This window comes from Amia ocellicauda, chromosome 15, assembly GCF_036373705.1.
Source record: "Amia ocellicauda isolate fAmiCal2 chromosome 15, fAmiCal2.hap1, whole genome shotgun sequence".
NCBI lineage: Eukaryota > Metazoa > Chordata > Actinopteri > Amiiformes > Amiidae > Amia > Amia ocellicauda.
The window spans coordinates 1,397,054-1,419,221 of record NC_089864.1 but is presented as its reverse complement, the minus strand read 5'-3'; the positions used below and the strand labels follow the sequence as shown (position 1 = coordinate 1,419,221).

At 51.5% G+C, this 22,168-nt stretch overlaps 1 protein-coding gene across 2 annotated transcripts; it reads left to right on the top strand.

Moving 5' to 3' along the window:
* Positions 1–52: 52 nt before the first annotated feature.
* On the top strand, positions 53–21,165 carry ehmt2 (euchromatic histone-lysine N-methyltransferase 2). Of its 2 annotated transcripts, none has more exons than XM_066724040.1 (28): positions 53–134; positions 1,813–1,897; positions 2,158–2,334; positions 2,452–2,675; positions 3,257–3,341; positions 3,538–3,611; positions 3,733–3,897; positions 4,162–4,233; positions 4,383–4,500; positions 4,616–4,711; positions 8,379–8,515; positions 8,592–8,735; positions 8,816–9,207; positions 14,234–14,425; positions 14,511–14,593; positions 14,680–14,786; positions 15,127–15,249; positions 15,520–15,621; positions 15,797–15,901; positions 15,982–16,136; positions 16,354–16,521; positions 16,811–16,955; positions 17,185–17,262; positions 18,543–18,658; positions 19,074–19,160; positions 19,332–19,410; positions 19,731–19,906; positions 20,434–21,165. In XM_066724040.1, the coding sequence occupies exons 1-28, from the start codon at positions 108–110 to the stop codon at positions 20,612–20,614; spliced, it is 3,693 nt and encodes a 1,230-aa protein (XP_066580137.1). In that variant the 5' UTR covers positions 53–107; the 3' UTR covers positions 20,615–21,165. The 2 variants fall into 2 exon arrangements, with proteins under 2 accessions (XP_066580137.1, XP_066580136.1); XM_066724039.1 differs by having other exon boundaries at positions 78–191.
* Positions 21,166–22,168: the final 1,003 nt, after the last annotated feature.

Below are 22,168 nucleotides of genomic sequence, written 5' to 3'. Positions count from 1 at the left end.
GCGCCTATGGCGGAGACTGGAGGGGGCGGGGCACGCAGGGCACGCTGGGCGGAGGGGGCGTGTCTCCCGCGGAGGGACGTTGTCGGTGCGGAGAGACCGGAGCGAAGATGTCGAGCCACGACTGCGCGGCTGAGGTGAGGAAACGGACAATAACAGTAGTGACCGGGGTAGCAGCAGCCGCAGTAGTCATAGTAGGTGCCAGGTAGTCGCCGGTGCAGTTCTATGGCATCCGTGTATAGTTTTGTGTTTTATCTGGTGCAGCGCATGTGGCTGTATGTTTTATGCTGTGCTTTTGTGTGCCTGTGGGCAGACAGTCAGTCATAAGCAGCGGGTTTAGGAGGCCCGGTGTAGCGGTTGTTAGTGAGTGTTGTGCCGGGTGTGTGCACGCTGTGCAGTCCGGCTACCTCTCGCTTTCTCTGTCCCAATCTCTCAGACAGACACTCTCTCTTTCTCCCTCACACTTACACACACGCACACACATACAATCACTTTTTCTCTTTCTTTCTCCCTGACATACAGACGCAAACAATCCCTCTCTCCCTCTCTCTCTGTTTTACACACACACACAATCACACATCTGACACACACATTCTCCCTCACACACACACAATCACTTTTTCTCTTTCTTTCTCCCTGACATACACACACAATCACTCTCTCTCCCTCTCTCTGTTTCACACACAGACCCACACAATAATTTTCTTTCTTTCTCACACACACAGACACACACCCTGTCTCTCATCTCTCTCACACACAATCAATCTCTCTCTCACACAATCACACATCTGTCACACACACACACACACTCTTTCTCCCTCACACTTACACACATGCACACACATACAATCACTTTTTCTCTTTCTTTCTCCCTGACATACAGACACACACAATCCCTCTCTCCCTCTCTCTGTTTTACACACACACACACAATCCCTCTCTCCCTCTCTCTCTGTTTTACACACACACACACACACAATCCCTCTCTCCCTCTCTCTCTGTTTTACACACACACACACAATCCCTCTCTCCCTCTCTCTCTGTTTTACACACACACACACACAATCACTCTCTCTCCCTCTCTCTGTTTCACACACAGACCCACACAATAATTTTCTTTCTTTCTCACACACACAGACACACACCCTGTCTCTCATCTCTCTCACACACAATCAATCTCTCTCTCACACAATCACACATCTGTCACACACACACACACACACACACACACACACACTCTTTCTCCCTCACACTTACACACATGCACACACATACAATCACTTTTTCTCTTTCTTTCTCCCTGACATACAGACACACACAATCACTCTCTCCCTCTCTCTCTGTTTCACCCACAGACACACACAATCATTCTCTTTCTCACACACACAGACACACTGTCTCTCTCTCACACAACCCTGTCTCGCATCTCTCACACACACAATCAATCTCTCTCTCTCACACACAATCACACATCTGTCACACACACACACACACGATCACACTCTCTCTCACATACACAGACAATCACACACACACACAGTCACCCTCTCTCCCTCACGCACTCGCACGTTAATAATGCTTTCCAACGTTTCGCTTACAGTATCCTTATCACATTGCTGTATCTGTGTATGTATTGATTGATGTTGTTGTTATTATTATTATAGCAGCAGTATTGGTATGGAACTAATAACGAGTGAAAAAGTTCAGTGTGTATTACACAAGTATATTGAAGCTCTGGGACACGAGAGCAGGACGAGACGCAGTGCTGAGATTAGCAGAACTCACATCCACTGTCCGTGTTTCCCATGGCCTCAGGGGGAACCCACACGGGACGGACCCTCCAACGGAAAGAGGGCGGGACCCGCTGCCGTCAAGAGCTCCGTGGACCAATCAGGAGCAGGTAAGCGCAGACCGAGGCAGAGAGAGTGACAGACACTGACACCATGTTTTGGTCGCACAGTATCGGCAGATGACACGCGATCTGCTCCTCTGGTGTGACCTTTGACCCAGCAGTGTATCGCAGTATGTTACAGTAAAGTGTAGTACAGTGTATTACACTATATTGAAGTAAAGCTCAGTATATTACATTATACTGCACACCTGTCTGTACCGCTCAGACTCGCACTGACTGCCTCTCCCCCTGCTCTGTCTGGTACCCAGGAGAGGACATGGATGCTACAGACACCATGGGTGCCTTGGGTGGCAAGACGTCGTCACAGAAGGAGAAGGCGGAGGCAGAGGAGGGCGAGAAAGAAGGGAGCAAGGGAGGGGAGGAGGGAGAGAAGACTGCCACCCCCACTGCCACGCCTAGTGCCTCCGCCGGGAAAGGACTGCTGGGTAAAATACAGAGAGAGAGAGAGAGAGAGAAAGACCTCAGCCGACCGACTGACTGACTGACTGAAAGATATATTTCTTAAACTAACCCCGCCTCCTCTCTCTCTCTCTCCCTCTCAGGACACGCTGCAAAGACCCTCCCCTCCTCCTCCTTCTCCTCCTCCTCCTCTTCCTCCTCTCCTGGCCGTGCGAAGATGAGTGTGTCCGGTCAGGGAAAGCCCGTCCTCTCGGCCCCCACTCCCTCACTCCCTCCCTCTTCCTCCCCTGGCCCCTCCACTGCCGCTGCCCCCCCGGCCAAGATCCACAGAGCCAGGAAGACCATGAACAGAGCCCCCCCAGCCCAGGTACCCGTCTGTCTCTCTCTGTGCCAGTGTTTATCTCTGTACCTGTCTGCCTGTGTCCGTCTGTCTCTGTGGGCCTGTCTGTCTCTCTGCACTCATCTTTCTATCTGTACCTGTCCTATGTGCCTGTCTGTCCCTCTCCTTCTCTGTTTACCTGTCTTTGTTGGCGTGACTTTCACCGATTGTACAAAACATTTAGGAGCAGCTGCTCTTTCCATGAAGCGGACTGGCGCAGTGAGTCCAGATGAAAGCTGTGATCCCTTATTGATGAAGGGGAGGGGACGGTTAGGGAAGGATCTTTAGGCCTTGACACCATTGAGACGTGGGTCGTGTCTGTGTGGCATTCAGAGGGTAAATGTGCGGACAACAGGTGTCAGTGCCTTTGAACAGGTATGGGAGAGCGTGCCAGACGCTTTTGACTCCAGACCCTGATTAACTGAGGCTGTTTTGAGGGCAAAAGGGGAAGCAACTCAATATCAGGAAGGTGTTTCTCATGTTTTGTGCACTCAGTATGTGTAGCAATTATAACTAATATCTCTTCCTTTCCCTCTCTCCCTCCCTCTCTCTCTCTCTCTCTCCCTCAGGTCAGCAGTGTCCAGCTGGCGGCTGCAATTCCAGAGGTTGACACTCTGGTGCCGTCCACGAGCTCGCCTTCAGGGGACGACACAGGTTAGGACCTTTCTCTTGTTCCCAGTGTCTCTCTCTCTCTCTCTCTCTCTCTCTCTCTCTCTCTCTCTCTCTCTCACTGTCTCTGCCTGTCTCTCTCACTTCATAGCTTTCCTTTGGTCAGTCAGTGTTAATGTACTGTACTATTCTGTCCAGTCAATCAGTCATTGTATTAACCCCGCCTCTCTCTCTCTCTCAGGCGGTGTGAAGAGGAGGAGAGTGGACTCCACTCCGCCTCCCAGTGGCCAGATTGAGAACAGCAGTGAAGGAGAGGTGAGGACCAGCACTGCAGAGAGGGAGAAGTGGAGAAATGTGCACTTAATCTCACTCTATTTCCATCTCCTGCTCACGCTCATCTCCCTCCTCTTTCTTTCTCTCTCTCCCCCCTGTACAGAAAGTGTCCGTCTCCCCAGTGGCGGAGGTGGCGGGGGAGGAGGTGGCGCCAGGGGAGGAGGAGGAGCGAGGCGATTGGCTGGACTGGGACACGGAGGTGGGGGACGACTTTCGGCTCTTCTACGACAGCTACTCCCTGGACGAGAGAGGAGACTCAGACAGCAAGGTCAGCACAGCGGGAAGAAGCTCGTTAACCAATTAACAAGTTATGGACCGAAGAAGACTCCCGCAGCGACTTCAGCAGCTCTTTATCCACATAACTCGCAATTAGTCATTTTTACTGCAGCTCGTTAACTAATTATTAGAGAATGGCGTGATGGTCTTTTCGCTTTTAACTTCTTGTGATGATGCTGTACTGCATGAGGAGCAGATACACTGACTGACTGACTGTAATCTCTCTCTCTCTCTCGCTCGCTCTCTATCTCTGCAGTCTGGGGATGGAGGGATGGAGAGCCGTCTCAGTGAAGGAGAGGGGGAGGAGTCGGGGAACCAGTCGGACCATGTGAGTCTCTCTGTCTGTATAACCTATTGACTGTCCCTGTCTCTGTATTATTGATGTGTTTGTCCTGTATCGCTGTAATGTCTGTCTGATTTTATTGCCTCTCCTTTGCCCCTTCTTTCCCTCTCCCTCTCCCTCTCCCTCTACCTCAGAGCTCTGGGTCGGATCAGAGGAAGAGGGACATGCCCCGGAGGAAGAGCCGCAGTGAGAGCCCCTGGGTCAGACCCTCCCGGCGCAGGAAGAGGAGAGAGCGAGCGAGGGAGAGACCAGGTGAGAGAGAGGGAGACAGGGAGAGCGAGCGAGGGAGGGAGGGAGGGAGGGATGGAGGGAATTACTGACTGACTGTGTCCATCTGTCTGACCACTGTGTCCATCTGTCTGTCCAGGAGCTGCAGGCCCCAGTGTGTCGTCCAGCTACACGGAGGTCCCTCTGGGGTCGCTGGACATCGCCACCCCAGACAGCCTGTCTCCACGCCAACACAGTGAGTTTGTGTCCCTCTCTCTGGGGCTGGAGTGTGCGGTGTGTCTCTGGGGCTGGAGTGTGCGGTGTGTCTCTGGGGCTGGAGTGTGCGGTGTGTCTCTCTGGGGCTGGAGTGTGCAGTGTCCCTCTCTCTGGGGCTGGAGTGTGCGGTGTGTCTCTGGGGCTGGAGTGTGCGGTGTGTCTCTCTGGGGCTGGAGTGTGCAGTGTCCCTCTCTCTGGGGCTGGAGTGTGCGGTGTGTCTCTCACTCTGAGGCTGGAGTGTGCGGTGTGTCTCTCTCTCTGAGGCTGGAGTGTGCGGTGTGTCTCTCTCTCTGGGGCTGGAGTGTGCGGTGTGTCTTTCTGGGGCTGGAGTGTGCGGTGTCCCTCTCTCTGGGGCTGGAGTGTGCGGTGTGTCTCTCTCTGGGGCTGGAGTGTGCGGTGTGTCTCTCACTCTGAGGCTGGAGTGTGCGGTGTGTCTCTCTCTCTGAGGCTGGAGTGTGCGGTGTGTCTCTCTGGGGCTGGAGTGTGCGGTGTGTCTCTGGGGCTGGAGTGTGCGGTGTGTCTCTCTGGGGCTGGAGTGTGCGGTGTGTCTCTGGGGCTGGAGTGTGCGGTGTGTCTCTCTGGGGCTGGAGTGTGCAGTGTCCCTCTCTCTGAGGCTGGAGTGTGCGGTGTGTCTCTCTCTCTGAGGCTGGAGTGTGCGGTGTGTCTCTCTCTCTGGGGCTGGAGTGTGCGGTGTGTCTTTCTGGGGCTGGAGTGTGCGGTGTCCCTCTCTCTGGGGCTGGAGTGTGCGGTGTGTCTCTCTCTGGGGCTGGAGTGTGCGGTGTGTCTCTCTCTGGGGCTGGAGTGTGCGGTGTGTCTCTCTCTCTGAGACTGGAGTGTGCGGTGTGTCTCTGGGGCTGGAGTGTGCGGTGTGTCTCTCTCTCTGAGGCTGGAGTGTGCGGTGTGTCTCTCTCTCTGAGGCTGGAGTGTGCGGTGTGTCTCTCTCTCTGAGGCTGGAGTGTGCGGTGTGTCTCTCTCTCTGAGGCTGGAGTGTGCGGTGTGTCTCTCTCTCTGAGGCTGGAGTGTGCGGTGTGTCTCTCTGGGGCTGGAGTGTGCGGTGTGTCTCTCTGGGGCTGGAGTGTGCGGTGTGTCTCTATCTCTGAGGCTGGAGTGTGCGGTGTGTCTCTCTCTCTGAGGCTGGAGTGTGCGGTGTGTCTCTGGGGCTGGAGTGTGCGGTGTGTCTCTCTCTCTGAGGCTGGAGTGTGCGGTGTGTCTCTCTCTCTGAGGCTGGAGTGTGCGGTGTGTCTCTCTGGGGCTGGAGTGTGCGGTGTGTCTCTCTCTCTGAGGCTGGAGTGTGCAGTGTGTCTCTCTGGGGCTGGAGTGTGCGGTGTGTCTCTCTGAGACTGGAGTGTGCGGTGTGTCTCTCTCTCTGAGGCTGGAGTGTGCGGTGTGTCTCTGGGGCTGGAGTGTGCGGTGTGTCTCTCTCTCTGAGGCTGGAGTGTGCGGTGTGTCTCTCTCTCTGAGGCTGGAGTGTGCGGTGTGTCTCTCTCTCTGGGGCTGGAGTGTGCGGTGTGTCTCTCTCTCTGAGGCTGGAGTGTGCGGTGTGTCTCTCTGGGGCTGGAGTGTGCGGTGTGTCTCTCTCTCTGAGGCTGGAGTGTGCAGTGTGTCTCTCTCTCTGAGGCTGGAGTGTGCGGTGTGTCTCTGGGGCTGGAGTGTGCGGTGTGTCTCTCTCTCTGAGGCTGGAGTGTGCGGTGTGTCTCTCTCTCTGAGGCTGGAGTGTGCGGTGTGTCTCTCTCTCTGAGGCTGGAGTGTGCAGTGTGTCTCTCTGGGGCTGGAGTGTGCGGTGTGTCTCTCTGGGGCTGGAGTGTGCGGTGTGTCTCTCTCTCTGAGGCTGGAGTGTGCAGTGTGTCTCTCTCTCTGAGGCTGGAGTGTGCGGTGTGTCTCTGGGGCTGGAGTGTGCGGTGTGTCTCTCTCTCTGAGGCTGGAGTGTGCGGTGTGTCTCTCTCTCTGAGGCTGGAGTGTGCGGTGTGTCTCTCTCTCTGAGGCTGGAGTGTGCGGTGTGTCTCTCTCTCTGAGGCTGGAGTGTGCGGTGTGTCTCTCTGGGGCTGGAGTGTGCGGTGTGTCTCTCTGGGGCTGGAGTGTGCGGTGTGTCTCTATCTCTGAGGCTGGAGTGTGCGGTGTGTCTCTCTCTCTGAGGCTGGAGTGTGCGGTGTGTCTCTGGGGCTGGAGTGTGCGGTGTGTCTCTCTCTCTGAGGCTGGAGTGTGCAGTGTGTCTCTCTCTCTGAGGCTGGAGTGTGCGGTGTGTCTCTGGGGCTGGAGTGTGCGGTGTGTCTCTCTCTCTGAGGCTGGAGTGTGCGGTGTGTCTCTCTCTCTGAGGCTGGAGTGTGCGGTGTGTCTCTCTCTCTGAGGCTGGAGTGTGCGGTGTGTCTCTCTCTCTGAGGCTGGAGTGTGCGGTGTGTCTCTCTCTCTGAGGCTGGAGTGTGCGGTGTGTCTCTCTGGGGCTGGAGTGTGCGGTGTGTCTCTCTGGGGCTGGAGTGTGCGGTGTGTCTCTATCTCTGAGGCTGGAGTGTGCGGTGTGTCTCTCTCTCTGAGGCTGGAGTGTGCGGTGTGTCTCTGGGGCTGGAGTGTGCGGTGTGTCTCTCTCTCTGAGGCTGGAGTGTGCGGTGTGTCTCTCTCTCTGAGGCTGGAGTGTGCGGTGTGTCTCTCTCTCTGAGGCTGGAGTGTGCGGTGTGTCTCTCTGGGGCTGGAGTGTGCGGTGTGTCTCTCTCTCTGAGGCTGGAGTGTGCAGTGTGTCTCTCTGGGGCTGGAGTGTGCGGTGTGTCTCTCTGAGGCTGGAGTGTGCGGTGTGTCTCTCTCTCTGAGGCTGGAGTGTGCGGTGTGTCTCTGGGGCTGGAGTGTGCGGTGTGTCTCTCTCTCTGAGGCTGGAGTGTGCGGTGTGTCTCTCTCTCTGAGGCTGGAGTGTGCGGTGTGTCTCTCTCTCTGGGGCTGGAGTGTGCGGTGTGTCTCTCTCTCTGAGGCTGGAGTGTGCGGTGTGTCTCTCTGGGGCTGGAGTGTGCGGTGTGTCTCTCTCTCTGAGGCTGGAGTGTGCAGTGTGTCTCTCTCTCTGAGGCTGGAGTGTGCGGTGTGTCTCTGGGGCTGGAGTGTGCGGTGTGTCTCTCTCTCTGGGGCTGGAGTGTGCGGTGTGTCTCTCTCTCTGAGGCTGGAGTGTGCGGTGTGTCTCTCTCTCTGAGGCTGGAGTGTGCGGTGTGTCTCTCTCTCTGAGGCTGGAGTGTGCGGTGTGTCTCTCTGGGGCTGGAGTGTGCGGTGTGTCTCTCTCTCTGAGGCTGGAGTGTGCAGTGTGTCTCTCTGGGGCTGGAGTGTGCGGTGTGTCTCTCTGGGGCTGGAGTGTGCGGTGTGTCTCTCTGGGGCTGGAGTGTGCGGTGTGTCTCTCTGAGGCTGGAGTGTGCGGTGTGTCTCTCTCTCTGAGGCTGGAGTGTGCGGTGTGTCTCTCTGAGGCTGGAGTGTGCGGTGTGTCTCTCTGAGGCTGGAGTGTGCGGTGTGAAACAAGGGCAGTGATGTTCAGACTGTACAATGCACTAGTTAGAGCTTATCTGGATACTGTGCACAGTTCTGGGCTCCACACTTCAATAAAAATATCCAAACAAGCACGATGGGTCGAATGGCCTCCTGGTTTGTCAACTTCCTTATGCTCTAATACTGTCCCCCCCCAGTGTCCAGTGAGGGCGTGGAGTCGGAGCGTCTGGAGGAGCTGCCCCTGTGCAGCTGCAGGATGGAGGCGCCCAAGATTGACCGGTTGACCCAGAGCGCACAGAGACAGTGCATGGCCCAGGAGAGGCTGGACGGAGAGGTACGGACCGGACCGCGCGTGTGTGTACTGCACTGTGTGTCTGTACTGTGCTGTAACCCTACTCTCTCTCTCTCAGGTGCAGCAGTGTGGCAGTGAGATCGTGAAGGTGGAGACGATGCGGCCCTCGTCCCGCGTGGCCCTCATGGTGCTGTGCGAGAGGCACCGCTGCCACATGGTCCAGCACCACTGCTGCCCCGGCTGCGGCTACTTCTGCACCACAGTGAGTCTGCCTGCCTGCCTCTCTGCCCGTCTGTCTGTCTGCCCTTCCTGTCCAGTCAGTCAGCGTCTGCTCCCCCTCAGGGCTCTTTCCTGGAGTGCTGCCCCGACCTGCGCATCACTCACCGCTTCCACCGCGGCTGCGTGTCGGTGCTGGGGGGCCTGCTGTTCTGCCCGCACTGCGGAGAGGACGCCTCGGACGCCCAGGAGGTCAGCATCGCGGCTGCGGCCATGGCACCGGTCTCCATGGCGACAGGGACCCCCGGGGCCGCTGGGGGGGGGGGAGAGGGGGCTGTCGTCGTCACGGCTACCGCGTCCACCACCACGCCTTCCCTGCCGCTGTCCGACCCCACCCCCCCCTTCACCCCCACCGACGCCGGCGGAGCGACGGCCGGCACCCCCACTGCTGCAGCTGCCCCCCCCCCCGCCCTCTGCCTCTCCGCCAGCAACGGCAAGAGAGGAGAGGCCCCCAGCAGGTGAGGGAGCAGTGTTAGTGTGCTATAGTGTCCAGTCAGTGTTAATGTGCTGTAGTGTCCAGTCAGTGTTAATGTGCTGTAGTGTCCAGTCAGTCAGTCAGTGTTAATGTACTGTAGTGTCCAGTCAGTCAGTCAGTGTTAATGTGCTGTAGTGTCCAGTCAGTCAGTGTTAATGTGCTGTAGTGTCCAGTCAGTCAGTGTTAATGTGCTGTAGTGTCCAGTCAGTCAGTGTTAATGTGCTGTAGTGTCCAGTCAGTGTTAATGTGCTGTAGTGTCCAGTCAGTCAGTCAGTGTTAATGTGCTGTAGTGTCCAGTCAGTCAGTGTTAATGTGCTGTAGTGTCCAGTCAGTCAGTCAGTGTTAATGTACTGTAGTGTCCAGTCAGTCAGTCAGTGTTAATGTGCTGTAGTGTCCAGTCAGTCAGTGTTAATGTGCTGTAGTGTCCAGTCAGTCAGTGTTAATGTGCTGTAGTGTCCAGTCAGTGTTAATGTGCTGTAGTGTCCAGTCAGTCAGTCAGTGTTAATGTGCTGTAGTGTCCAGTCAGTCAGTGTTAATGTGCTGTAGTGTCCAGTCAGTCAGTCAGTGTTAATGTGCTGTAGTGTCCAGTCAGTCAGTCAGTGTTAATGTGCTGTAGTGTCCAGTCAGTCAGTCAGTGTTAATGTGCTGTAGTGTCCAGTCAGTCAGTGTTAATGTGCTGTAGTGTCCAGTCAGTCAGTCAGTGTTAATGTACTGTAGTGTCCAGTCAGTCAGTCAGTGTTAATGTGCTGTAGTGTCCAGTCAGTCAGTGTTAATGTGCTGTAGTGTCCAGTCAGTCAGTGTTAATGTGCTGTAGTGTCCAGTCAGTGTTAATGTGCTGTAGTGTCCAGTCAGTCAGTCAGTGTTAATGTGCTGTAGTGTCCAGTCAGTCAGTGTTAATGTGCTGTAGTGTCCAGTCAGTCAGTCAGTGTTAATGTACTGTAGTGTCCAGTCAGTCAGTCAGTGTTAATGTGCTGTAGTGTCCAGTCAGTCAGTGTTAATGTGCTGTAGTGTCCAGTCAGTCAGTGTTAATGTGCTGTAGTGTCCAGTCAGTGTTAATGTGCTGTAGTGTCCAGTCAGTCAGTCAGTGTTAATGTGCTGTAGTGTCCAGTCAGTCAGTCAGTGTTAATGTGCTGTAGTGTCCAGTCAGTGTTAATGTGCTGTAGTGTCCAGTCAGTCAGTGTAAATGTGCTATAGTGTCCAGTCAGTCAGTGTTAATGTGCTGTAGTGTCCAGTCAGTCAGTCAGTGTTAATGTGCTGTAGTGTCCAGTCAGTCAGTGTTAATGTACTGTAGTGTCCAGTCAGTCAGTGTTAATGTGCTGTAGTGTCCAGTCAGTCAGTGTTAATGTGCTGTAGTGTCCAGTCAGTCAGTGTTAATGTGCTGTAGTGTCCAGTCAGTCAGTGTTAATGTGCTGTAGTGTCCAGTCAGTCAGTGTTAATGTGCTATAGTGTCCAGTCAGTCAGTGTTAATGTGCTGTAGTGTCCAGTCAGTGTTAATGTGCTGTAGTGTCCAGTCAGTCAGTCAGTGTTAATGTGCTGTAGTGTCCAGTCAGTCAGTCAGTGTTAATGTGCTGTAGTGTCCAGTCAGTCAGTGTTAATGTGCTGTAGTGTCCAGTCAGTGTTAATGTGCTGTAGTGTCCAGTCAGTCAGTGTTAATGTGCTGTAGTGTCCAGTCAGTGTTAATGTGCTGTAGTGTCCAGTCAGTGTTAATGTGCTGTAGTGTCCAGTCAGTCAGTGTTAATGTGCTGTAGTGTCCAGTCAGTGTTAATGTGCTGTAGTGTCCAGTCAGTCAGTGTTAATGTGCTGTAGTGTCCAGTCAGTCAGTGTTAATGTGCTATAGTGTCCAGTCAGTCAGTGTTAATGTGCTGTAGTGTCCAGTCAGTGTTAATGTGCTGTAGTGTCCAGTCAGTCAGTCAGTGTTAATGTGCTGTAGTGTCCAGTCAGTCAGTGTTAATGTGCTATAGTGTCCAGTCAGTCAGTGTTAATGTGCTGTAGTGTCCAGTCAGTCAGTCAGTGTTAATGTACTGTAGTGTCCAGTCAGTCAGTGTTAATGTGCTGTAGTGTCCAGTCAGTCAGTGTTAATGTGCTATAGTGTCCAGTCAGTCAGTGTTAATGTGCTGTAGTGTCCAGTCAGTGTTAATGTGCTGTAGTGTCCAGTCAGTGTTAATGTGCTGTAGTGTCCAGTCAGTCAGTGTTAATGTGCTGTAATGTCCAGTCAGTCAGTCAGTGTTAATGTGCTGTAGTGTCCAGTCAGTCAGTGTTAATGTGCTGTAGTGTCCAGTCAGTCAGTGTTAATGTGCTGTAGTGTCCAGTCAGTGTTAATGTGCTGTAGTGTCCAGTCAGTCAGTGTTAATGTGCTGTAGTGTCCAGTCAGTGTTAATGTACTGTAGTGTCCAGTCAGTCAGTGTTAATGTGCTGTAGTGTCCAGTCAGTCAGTCAGTGTTAATGTGCTGTAGTGTCCAGTCAGTCAGTGTTAATGTGCTGTAGTGTCCAGTCAGTCAGTGTTAATGTGCTGTAGTGTCCAGTCAGTCAGTCAGTGTTAATGTGCTGTAGTGTCCACTCAGTCAGTGTTAATGTGCTGTAGTGTCCAGTCAGTCAGTCAGTGTTAATGTGCTGTAGTGTCCAGTCAGTCAGTGTTAATGTGCTGTAGTGTCCAGTCAGTCAATGTTAATGTGCTGTAGTGTCCAGTCAGTCAGTCAGTGTTAATGTGCTGTAGTGTCCAGTCAGTCAGTGTTAATGTGCTGTAGTGTCCAGTCAGTCAGTCAGTGTTAATGTACTGTAGTGTCCAGTCAGTCAGTGTTAATGTACTGTAGTGTCCAGTCAGTCAGTGTTAATGTACTGTAGTGTCCTGTCAGTCAGTCAGTGTTAATGTGCTGTAGTGTCCAGTCAGTCAGTCAGTGTTAATGTGCTGTAGTGTCCAGTCAGTCAGTCAGTGTTAATGTGCTGTAGTGTCCAGTCAGTCAGTCAGTGTTAATGTGCTGTAGTGTCCAGTCAGTCAGTGAGTGTTAATGTACTGTAGTGTCCAGTCAGTCAGTCAGTGTTAATGTGCTGTAGTGTCCAGTCAGTCAGTGTTAATGTGCTGTAGTGTCCAGTCAGTCAGTCAGTGTTAATGTGCTGTAGTGTCCAGTCAGTCAGTCAGTGTTAATGTGCTGTAGTGTCCAGTCAGTCAGTGTTAATGTGCTGTAGTGTCCAGTCAGTCAGTCAGTGTTAATGTACTGTAGTGTCCAGTCAGTCAGTCAGTCAGTGTTAATGTGCTGTAGTGTCCAGTCAGTCAGTCAGTGTTAATGTGCTGTAGTGTCCAGTCAGTCAGTCAGTGTTAATGTGCTGTAGTGTCCAGTCAGTCAGTGAGTGTTAATGTACTGTAGTGTCCAGTCAGTCAGTCAGTGTTAATGTGCTGTAGTGTCCAGTCAGTCAGTGTTAATGTGCTGTAGTGTCCAGTCAGTCAGTCAGTGTTAATGTGCTGTAGTGTCCAGTCAGTCAGTCAGTGTTAATGTGCTGTAGTGTCCAGTCAGTCAGTGTTAATGTGCTGTAGTGTCCAGTCAGTCAGTCAGTGTTAATGTGCTGTAGTGTCCAGTCAGTCAGTGTTAATGTGCTGTAGTGTCCAGTCAGTGTTAATGTGCTGTAGTGTCCAGTCAGTCAGTGTTAATGTGCTGTAGTGTCCAGTCAGTGTTAATGTACTGTAGTGTCCAGTCAGTCAGTGTTAATGTGCTGTAGTGTCCAGTCAGTCAGTCAGTGTTAATGTGCTGTAGTGTCCAGTCAGTCAGTGTTAATGTGCTGTAGTGTCCAGTCAGTCAGTGTTAATGTGCTGTAGTGTCCAGTCAGTCAGTCAGTGTTAATGTGCTGTAGTGTCCACTCAGTCAGTGTTAATGTGCTGTAGTGTCCAGTCAGTCAGTCAGTGTTAATGTGCTGTAGTGTCCAGTCAGTCAGTGTTAATGTGCTGTAGTGTCCAGTCAGTCAATGTTAATGTGCTGTAGTGTCCAGTCAGTCAGTCAGTGTTAATGTGCTGTAGTGTCCAGTCAGTCAGTGTTAATGTGCTGTAGTGTCCAGTCAGTCAGTCAGTGTTAATGTACTGTAGTGTCCAGTCAGTCAGTGTTAATGTACTGTAGTGTCCAGTCAGTCAGTGTTAATGTACTGTAGTGTCCTGTCAGTCAGTCAGTGTTAATGTGCTGTAGTGTCCAGTCAGTCAGTCAGTGTTAATGTGCTGTAGTGTCCAGTCAGTCAGTCAGTGTTAATGTGCTGTAGTGTCCAGTCAGTCAGTCAGTGTTAATGTGCTGTAGTGTCCAGTCAGTCAGTGAGTGTTAATGTACTGTAGTGTCCAGTCAGTCAGTCAGTGTTAATGTGCTGTAGTGTCCAGTCAGTCAGTGTTAATGTGCTGTAGTGTCCAGTCAGTCAGTCAGTGTTAATGTGCTGTAGTGTCCAGTCAGTCAGTCAGTGTTAATGTGCTGTAGTGTCCAGTCAGTCAGTGTTAATGTGCTGTAGTGTCCAGTCAGTCAGTCAGTGTTAATGTACTGTAGTGTCCAGTCAGTCAGTCAGTCAGTGTTAATGTGCTGTAGTGTCCAGTCAGTCAGTCAGTGTTAATGTGCTGTAGTGTCCAGTCAGTCAGTCAGTGTTAATGTGCTGTAGTGTCCAGTCAGTCAGTGAGTGTTAATGTACTGTAGTGTCCAGTCAGTCAGTCAGTGTTAATGTGCTGTAGTGTCCAGTCAGTCAGTGTTAATGTGCTGTAGTGTCCAGTCAGTCAGTCAGTGTTAATGTGCTGTAGTGTCCAGTCAGTCAGTCAGTGTTAATGTGCTGTAGTGTCCAGTCAGTCAGTGTTAATGTGCTGTAGTGTCCAGTCAGTCAGTCAGTGTTAATGTACTGTAGTGTCCAGTCAGTCAGTCAGTCAGTGTTAATGTACTGTAGTGTCCAGTCAGTCAGTCAGTGTTAATGTGCTGTAGTGTCCAGTCAGTCAGTCAGTGTTAATGTGCTGTAGTGTCCAGTCAGTCAGTCAGTCAGTTTCCCTCTCTCTCTCTCAGTGCGAGGATGCGGGGGGGTGGGGAGGTGAGGCGTGGCCCCCTCCAGCCCCTGGTTGCTACAGGAGATGCTGTGGACAGCGTTGGGCCCTCAGTGGTCCTGCCCAACGGCCAGCTGGTCTGTCCCAGCGCTCTGCCCCCGGGGCCCAGCAGGGCAGCGATACAGAGAGCCATCCTGACACAGGACACTGAGAGGTGAGGTGCCAGTGGAGGCTGGTAATTTATCGATAGCAGTGTTGAATGCTCCTCGGCTGAGTTAATGTGCCATCTGTCTTTGCAGGAGGAAGAAGCTCCGGTTCCATCCGCGCCAGCTGTACCCGGCTGCCAAGCAGGGCGAGACGCAGAGGGTTCTGCTCATGCTCAGTGAGTCTCTGACTATGCTACGCTGACTGTATTACACTGAGTGACTGTATTGACTGGCCTGTTGATCACTCTCTCTCTCTCTTCAGTGGAGGGGATAGACCCCGGCAGTCAGTCTGACAGTCAGAACCGGCGCTCTCCGCTGCACGCGGCCGCCCAGCGAGGCCTGCTGGACATCTGCTACCTGCTGGTCCAGGTGAGTGCCAGCTGTAGTAGTGGTGTAGTAGTGGTGTAGTATTGTTGAAGCAGCTCTGTAGCAGTGCTGTGAGAGTAGCAGTGTATCTGTATGGGAACCTTCTCTCTCTCATAGGTGTTAGCAACATAGGTGTTATATATTCATATGATATACAATTAATTATAGAGAACATCAACACAGTGACACACAACCGCATACAACCTCTCCCTCCCCTTCAATACCAACACCACCTCCCTGCACCCTCCCTCTCTCTCGCTCCCTCCTCTCTGTGCGTCTGATTGGTGGACTGTCTGTCTGCCTGCCTCACTGCCTCTGTCACAGTTTGTGTGTGTATTTGCAGGCAGGCGCTAAGGTGGACGCCCAGGATAAGTCCCTGAAGACCCCACTGCTGGAGGCCATTGTGAGCGGACACCTGGAGGTGGTGAAGTACCTGGTCCAGAGCGGAGCCTGCGTCTTCCACACTGTGAGACTCGCGGGACTGCACGGACACTGCACGGACACTGCATGGACACTGCACGGACTATAACCAATGCAGATACACACCATATCACTGTGACCACTCTTACCATATTGTGTCTGTGTGTCACTGTGTACTCTGTTATTACCCTGTCTGTCTATTATTACTGGTATTACTATCATTTTATATCACTCTGTTACCGTGTCTGTGTTTATTATTTTGTCATGATCTTGCACGGCCAGTGTTTGTTACTCTAACTGCCTTGTGTGTCCCCAGGAGGAGGACGGCTCCACGGGGCTCCACCATGCGGCCAAGCTGGGCAGCCTGGACATCGTGTCCCTGCTGCTGGGGACGGGGCAGGTGGACATCAACGCACAGGTCAGTCCGCCTGTCTGCCTCCCTCTCTCTCGATTCAGTGGAGTTCAGTGTGTCCGGAGCTCACTAGCGCCCCATCAGACTGAGCAGGAAGTGATGCGTGTCCATCACGCCTCTGCCTCCGTGCAGCAGGAAGTGACATGCCTCTCACCTGTCCTTCACTCCTCTCACCCTGCAGGACAGCGGCGGCTGGACTCCGGTGATCTGGGCGGCGGAGCACCGGCACATCGAGGTCATCAAAGCCCTGCTGGCCAGAGGGGCGGACGTGTCTCTGAAGGACAAGGTCAGTGAGTGTGTTTGCCAGTGTCTGCGTGTGTGTGACGTTATCTGGCCGGCTGATGGACTGACAGACCCCCCCCTCAGGAGATGAACGTGTGTCTGCACTGGGCCTCGTTCGCCGGCAGCGCTGACATCGCTGAGCTGCTGCTGTCGGCCGGCTGCGACCTCCACGCCCTCAATCTGCACGGAGACACGCCACTGCACATCGCTGCCCGCGAGGGCTACCTGGACTGCATCACGTAAGAGTGTGTGTCAGTGTGTGTGTGTGTGTGTCTGTACTGTGCTGGTGTGTGTGTGTGTGTGTGTGTGTGTGTACTGCACTGTGTCTGTGTATGTGTGTGTTGTACTGGTCTGTGTGTGTCTGTACTGGACTGTGTGTCTCTGTCAGTGTGAATATTGACTGTCCGAATCAGTGTCCGCTCTGTACCTGTCCCGTCTGTATCCCTCCCTCTCCAGGCTGTTCCTGTCTCGGGGGGGTGACGTGGAAGTGTGTAACCGCGAGGGCGACTCCCCGCTGTCCCTGGCGCGGCCACACTCCCCCTCCTGGGTCGCCCTGCAGATCAACAGGAGGCTGCGCGGCGGTGTGGCCAACCGCACGGCACGCACTGAGCGCATCATCTGCAGGTCCGTGCCATATCAGGGACTGTATTAACCCCTCTCTCAGTGCCGTACCAGGGACTGTATTAACCCCTCTCTCAGTGCCGTACCAGGGACTGTATTAACCCCTCTCTCAGTGCCGTACCAGGGACTGTATTAACCCCTCTCTCAGTGTCATATCAGGGACTGTATTAACCCCTCTCTCAGTGTCATATCAGGGACTGTATTAACCCCTCTCTCAGTGTCATATCAGGGACTGTATTAACCCCTCTCTGTGCCGTACCAGGGACTGTATTAACCCCCCTCTCTCTCTCAGTGACGTGGCGCAGGGCTATGAGAACGTGCCGATCCCCTGTGTGAACGGCGTGGACGGGGAGCACTGCCCCTCCGACTACAAATACATCTCCGAGAATTGCGAGACGTCCGCCATGAACATCGACCACAACATCACACACCTGCAGGTACTCGCGCAACGTACACACACACACACCACAACTACACACCCGCTGTCGGTTCACACAGAGTCTCTCACTCCTGCAGGTACACAGAGCGCAGGGAAGGCACGGTGTCAAAGTGTGTCAAGCAGGAAGTGTAGCAGTTATTGTCTGTGTGTATCAGCAGGTGTGTCAGTTTATCAGCAACTGTGGCACTGTTAACCTCTCTGTGTCTCTCTCTCTCCCTCTCTCTCAGCACTGTGGCTGTACGGACGACTGCTCCTCCAGTAACTGTCTCTGTGGGCAGCTGAGCATCCGCTGCTGGTATGACAAGGTACGCGTCTGTCTGTCCATCTGTCTGCCTGCTGCCTGTGTCCCTGTCCTCCAGGGATGAGAGGTGGTTAATGTGGTGAAGGAGGAGCGCAGGGAGAGGCATCAGTGGTGAAGGAGGAAGAGAGAGTCAGTGTGTGAGTGTGTTCAGGTCCACTGCTTGGAAAGTATTGTAGCAAGCGCTGCAAACCTAACCCACGCCCCCACACGGCCCGTCTCAGTTCAAACACCAGACCTGTGTACTGTCCATTCCTTCAGTACACGCTGTGGATATAACAAAGCTCAAAACCGGCAATAAAAGTCGTGTCAGCAGCCATTGGACCAGATCACACGTAAACCATGTATTTAGAAAATATCCGATCACTGCTATACAGCCTATTTGTTCTTCTTCTGAAAGAGCACTGCGTTATTGTGCTGTAGTTTCTTTATGCGCCGTCTTTACAGCACAGTGTTGTGGAATAACGTAAAACAATACTAATGTCTCGATAAACATCTGCGGTTTCGACTGTTGTGCTGAATGCACAGAAGACGCCAGAAAGCCGACTGTAAAGGTGCAACTGAACATGTATCCCACGGGAATGAGCAATCTGCGGCATCATTTAAACATCTAACACTTAATTATTCTACATTATTTATTAGGATTGATGGGTTAAATACATATAAGTGAAAGCAGATGGAGATGAGCCCGTGTGCAGCTCCGCACTAACTCTGCAAGCTGACCTGTTATTATTATTATTAATATGACGTATATAATATAAAATACAGTCAAAGCTTCTGTGTTATGGTGTCTTTAGTATTTACTACTTTCAGTATAGTTGTCTTTTTTAATGTTACTGAACACTGGGGTTTGTTCATCAAGTGTTTAACACCGATGCGCTATTTCCGACACGTTGTACTGAATGAAATGCAGATTGAAGTGAACGTGCGTCCGTCACCGCACACACAGTTTATTATGAGTGAAGTGCTTCACTGGCAGCTGAACATGTTTCATGCCAGTGCAATCAATACTTGTATATAAACTGTGCGCTTTTAGTTTTAGCTCCTTAATATGGATTACCTGTAAAAAAAGTAGGCTGTTAATTCTGATCTATACACTAGTAGCTAATGTGACATCATCAATACATTATGCAAATTAGCACCAACTTCTTTTCCGAGTTTTTTTCAAACCACCATTCTCATCCCTGGTCCTCTGTCTCCCCGGTTGTGTTAGTGCCATGCGTTCAGGTCTGTATTCACTCTCCCTCTCTCTCTCCCTCTCCCTTGTCTCTCCATCTCCCCCCCCAGGACCGCCGGTTGCTGCAGGAGTTCAATAAGATCGAGCCGCCGCTGATCTTCGAGTGCAACCTGGCCTGCTCCTGCTCCCGCGGCTGCAAGAACAGAGTGGTGCAGTCGGGCATCAAGTGAGTGTGTGTGTGTGAGAGAGTGAGTGCATGCGTGTGTGTTTGTGTGTGTGTATGTGTGTACAGGCTTTCGTGATATATGGGGACTTTTTTTTAGGTTAAGAACTGGTAATTACTGGTAATTACAAAGTTATTATGCTATATGTGGGGACTTTGTCTAGAGTCCCCATGAGTCAAAACGCTTAAAAAAGATGTTTTATTGAAAATGTAAAAATGCAGGAAGTTTTTTATGAGGGGTTAGGGTTAGGGGATAGAATCTATAGTTTGTACAGTAAAAAAATAATTATGTCTATGGAGAGTCCTTATAATGATAGCAAAACAAACGTGTGTGTGTGTGTGTGAGAGAGTGAGTGCATGCGTGTGTGTGTGCACCGCACTCTCTGTACTCTACTGTACACTGACTCTCTCCCCACAGGGTGCGTCTGCAGCTCTACAGGACAGAGAAGATGGGCTGGGGGGTCAGAGCGCTGCAGGACATCCCTCAGGGCAGCTTCATCTGCGAGTCAGTGTCTGCCTGTCCGTCTGTCTGTCTGTCCATTTGGGGGGGGGTGTGTTTGTATGTTTGTCTGTCTGTCTGAACTGTGAGGGTCTGTGTGTGTGAGTGTGTGTGTGTGTGTGTGTATGTCTGTACTGTATGTGTTTATACTCAGTATTTCTGTGTGGGTGTGTGCAGGTATGTAGGAGAGCTGATCTCGGATGCAGAGGCTGACGTGAGAGAAGACGACTCTTACCTGTTCGACCTGGACAACAAGGTACCTGTCTGTTTCTCTGTTCTCCGCTATACCTTTCATTTCAAGACGTCTCCGATTTAAATTCAAGACATCTGAAATGCAACTGAAGCGATGCCGAAATAACTCCCTGTCTATTTCTCGAGATGTATCTCAGATATCTGTAAATGACTTCCTGTATGTAGATGATCACTTCCTGTTCACTCGTTCATTGATTTCCATGTGACTGAGTGAGGAAACAGGAAGAAACCTCAGCCAACATAGGAACTCATCTACAGATCTCTATATGCTATATGTCTTCTGTAATTTCTGACCCCTCTCTCTCTCATCCTCGCCCCCCACAGGACGGCGAGGTGTACTGTATCGATGCCCGTTACTACGGCAACATCAGCCGGTTCATCAACCACCTGTGCGACCCCAACATCATCCCAGTGCGCGTGTTCATGCTGCACCAGGACCTGCGCTTCCCCCGCATCGCCTTCTTCAGCTCCAGAGACATCCTGACCGGCCAGGAGCTGGGGTGAGCGGGGGACAGGGACAGGGACGTGTCCACTCAGTCAGTGTTAATGTGCTGTAGTGTCCAGTCAGTCTGTGTTAATGTGCTGTAGTGTCCAGTCAGTCTGTGTTAATGTGCTGTAGTGTCCAGTCAGTCAGTGTTAATGTGCTGTAGTGTCCAGTCAGTCAGTCAGTGTTAATGTGCTGTAGTGTCCAGTCAGTCAGTCAGTGTTAATGTGCTGTAGTGTCCAGTCAGTCAGTGTTAATGTGCTGTAGTGTCCAGTCAGTCAGTCAGTGTTAATGTGCTGTAGTGTCCAGTCAGTCAGTCAGTGTTAATGTGCTGTAGTGTCCAGTCAGTCAGTGTTAATGTGCTGTAGTGTCCAGTCAGTCAGTCAGTGTTAATGTACTGTAGTGTCCAGTCAGTCAGTCAGTCAGTGTTAATGTGCTGTAGTGTCCAGTCAGTCAGTCAGTGTTAATGTACTGTAGTGTCCAGTCAGTCAGTGTTAATGGGCTGTAGTGTATTAAACCACTGTCTCTCTCTCTCTCTCTCAGGTTTGACTATGGCGATCGGTTCTGGGACATCAAGAGTAAATATTTCACCTGCCAGTGCGGCTCTGAGAAGTGTAAGCACTCGGCCGAGGCCATCGCCCTGGAGCAGAGCCGGCTGGCCCGCTTGGAGGCCTGCCCAGACACTGGGGCCGAGGCGGGGCCAGGCCTGATAGGAAGCATCTAGGCCCTGGGGCCACATCCTGCCCGGAGCCTGGGGACTGAACCTCATTTAAGAACTGAAAAGTCTATTTTGGAGACTGTCTGTGTCTCTCTTTCTCACTGTCTCTCTCCCTTGTGTCCAGTCAGTGTCAGTGTACTGTAGTGTCCAGTCTGTCTGTCTTAACTAGTTTTTCATTTAGATCAAGAGAGAGGGAGGGAGAGTTTAAAGAGACGCACAGTCAGTTATAGATCGTCTGAGTTACTCTTATCCTTAAGTAGTGTTTATAATTAATCTTGTGTAGAGATAGAGAGACAGACAGACAGTGCTGTTTAATTGACGCTGTACGTGCTGTGTAGACAGACGGGTGTGTATGTAGACCCCACAGACGTGTAGAATAGCAGATCCATACCTGTATCTGTAGATGGATAGATAGTTGTATAAATGGACACATGGAGACAGACAGGCAGAGATACAGAGCCCCTGCCCTCCGCTCCCCTGTCCTCTCTCTCTCCCCTCTTCCCTCTCCTCCTGTTTATTCTGAGTTTTATATCAAATAAAGAAAAAATGTAAACCTGGCTGCCGATCTGGTGTCACTTTTGTACCAGAGACTCCACTGACACACACACCCCTTTATTTAATCAGGTTATGTATTGTTGAGTGAATTCACAGGGAGACCCTGCTTCTGGTTCGGAGCACAAGGCCCGTTGAGTCCCCTCTCTTCCTATTGGAGCAAGCAGGGATACAGAAGCAGAAACAGATGGTAATAGTTTGTTTTGTGTAATATTGAAGGTCTGGGAAGGATTCACAACTAGAAATATTTGTCTCAAGATAGGTCTTGTTCCCATCAGATTCTGTAAAAACGAATTCTCACAAGATAATGAACAATAGGATGCTGGCACGGAAGGATAATTTCACACACACACACACACACACACACGCATACAAGAAAAGCAATTATAGTTAAAGTAATGGTATACATATTAATGAAAAGCACTGACCTTTCATATTAACTGTTCAAATCATAATTAGTAATAGGTGAAGTAGCAGTAGTACTAGTATAATATAGAATTATAACAGGTAATCAAGTATTTGGCATTCAGGGTAATGTAAGTAGATGGATTATGAACTGGTTGATGTCTAGGAAACAGAGGGTGTCGATTAGAGGAGTCACTTCTAACTGGAGTGAGGTTGTTAGTGGAGATCCACAGGGATCAGTACTAGGGCCTGTGCTTTTTCTAATCTATATTAATGATCTGGACTCTGGGACAGTTAGCAAACTTGTCAAATTTGCAGATGATACTAAAATATGTGGCTCAGCAGATACAATCTCGGCAGCACAGGCTATTCAGAGGGACTTAGATAATATTCAGTTGTGGGCCGACACCTGGCAGATTAAATTAATTGTGGACAAGTGCAAGGTATTACATGCAGGTAACAAAAATGTCCACTATAATTACACTATGGGAGGAATAGAACTAGATGAAGTATGAAGATGCTCTAGAGGCAGTTCAGAGGAGAGCAACCAGACTTATTCCAGGTCTGAAGGGAACGTCCTACTGAGAGACTGAGGACCTGAAC

Excerpts from the sequence above, each read along its gene's own strand:
- ehmt2 (XM_066724039.1), top strand. The coding sequence starts at position 108 with ATGTCGAGCCACGACTGCGCGGCTGAGGTGAGGAAACGGACAATAACA. Across the intron at positions 3,342-3,537 it reads GCCTTCAGGGGACGACACAG|GCGGTGTGAAGAGGAGGAGA; the intron begins GTTAGGACCTTT and ends TCTCTCTCTCAG. Across the intron at positions 16,956-17,184 it reads ACAACATCACACACCTGCAG|CACTGTGGCTGTACGGACGA; the intron begins GTACTCGCGCAA and ends CCTCTCTCTCAG.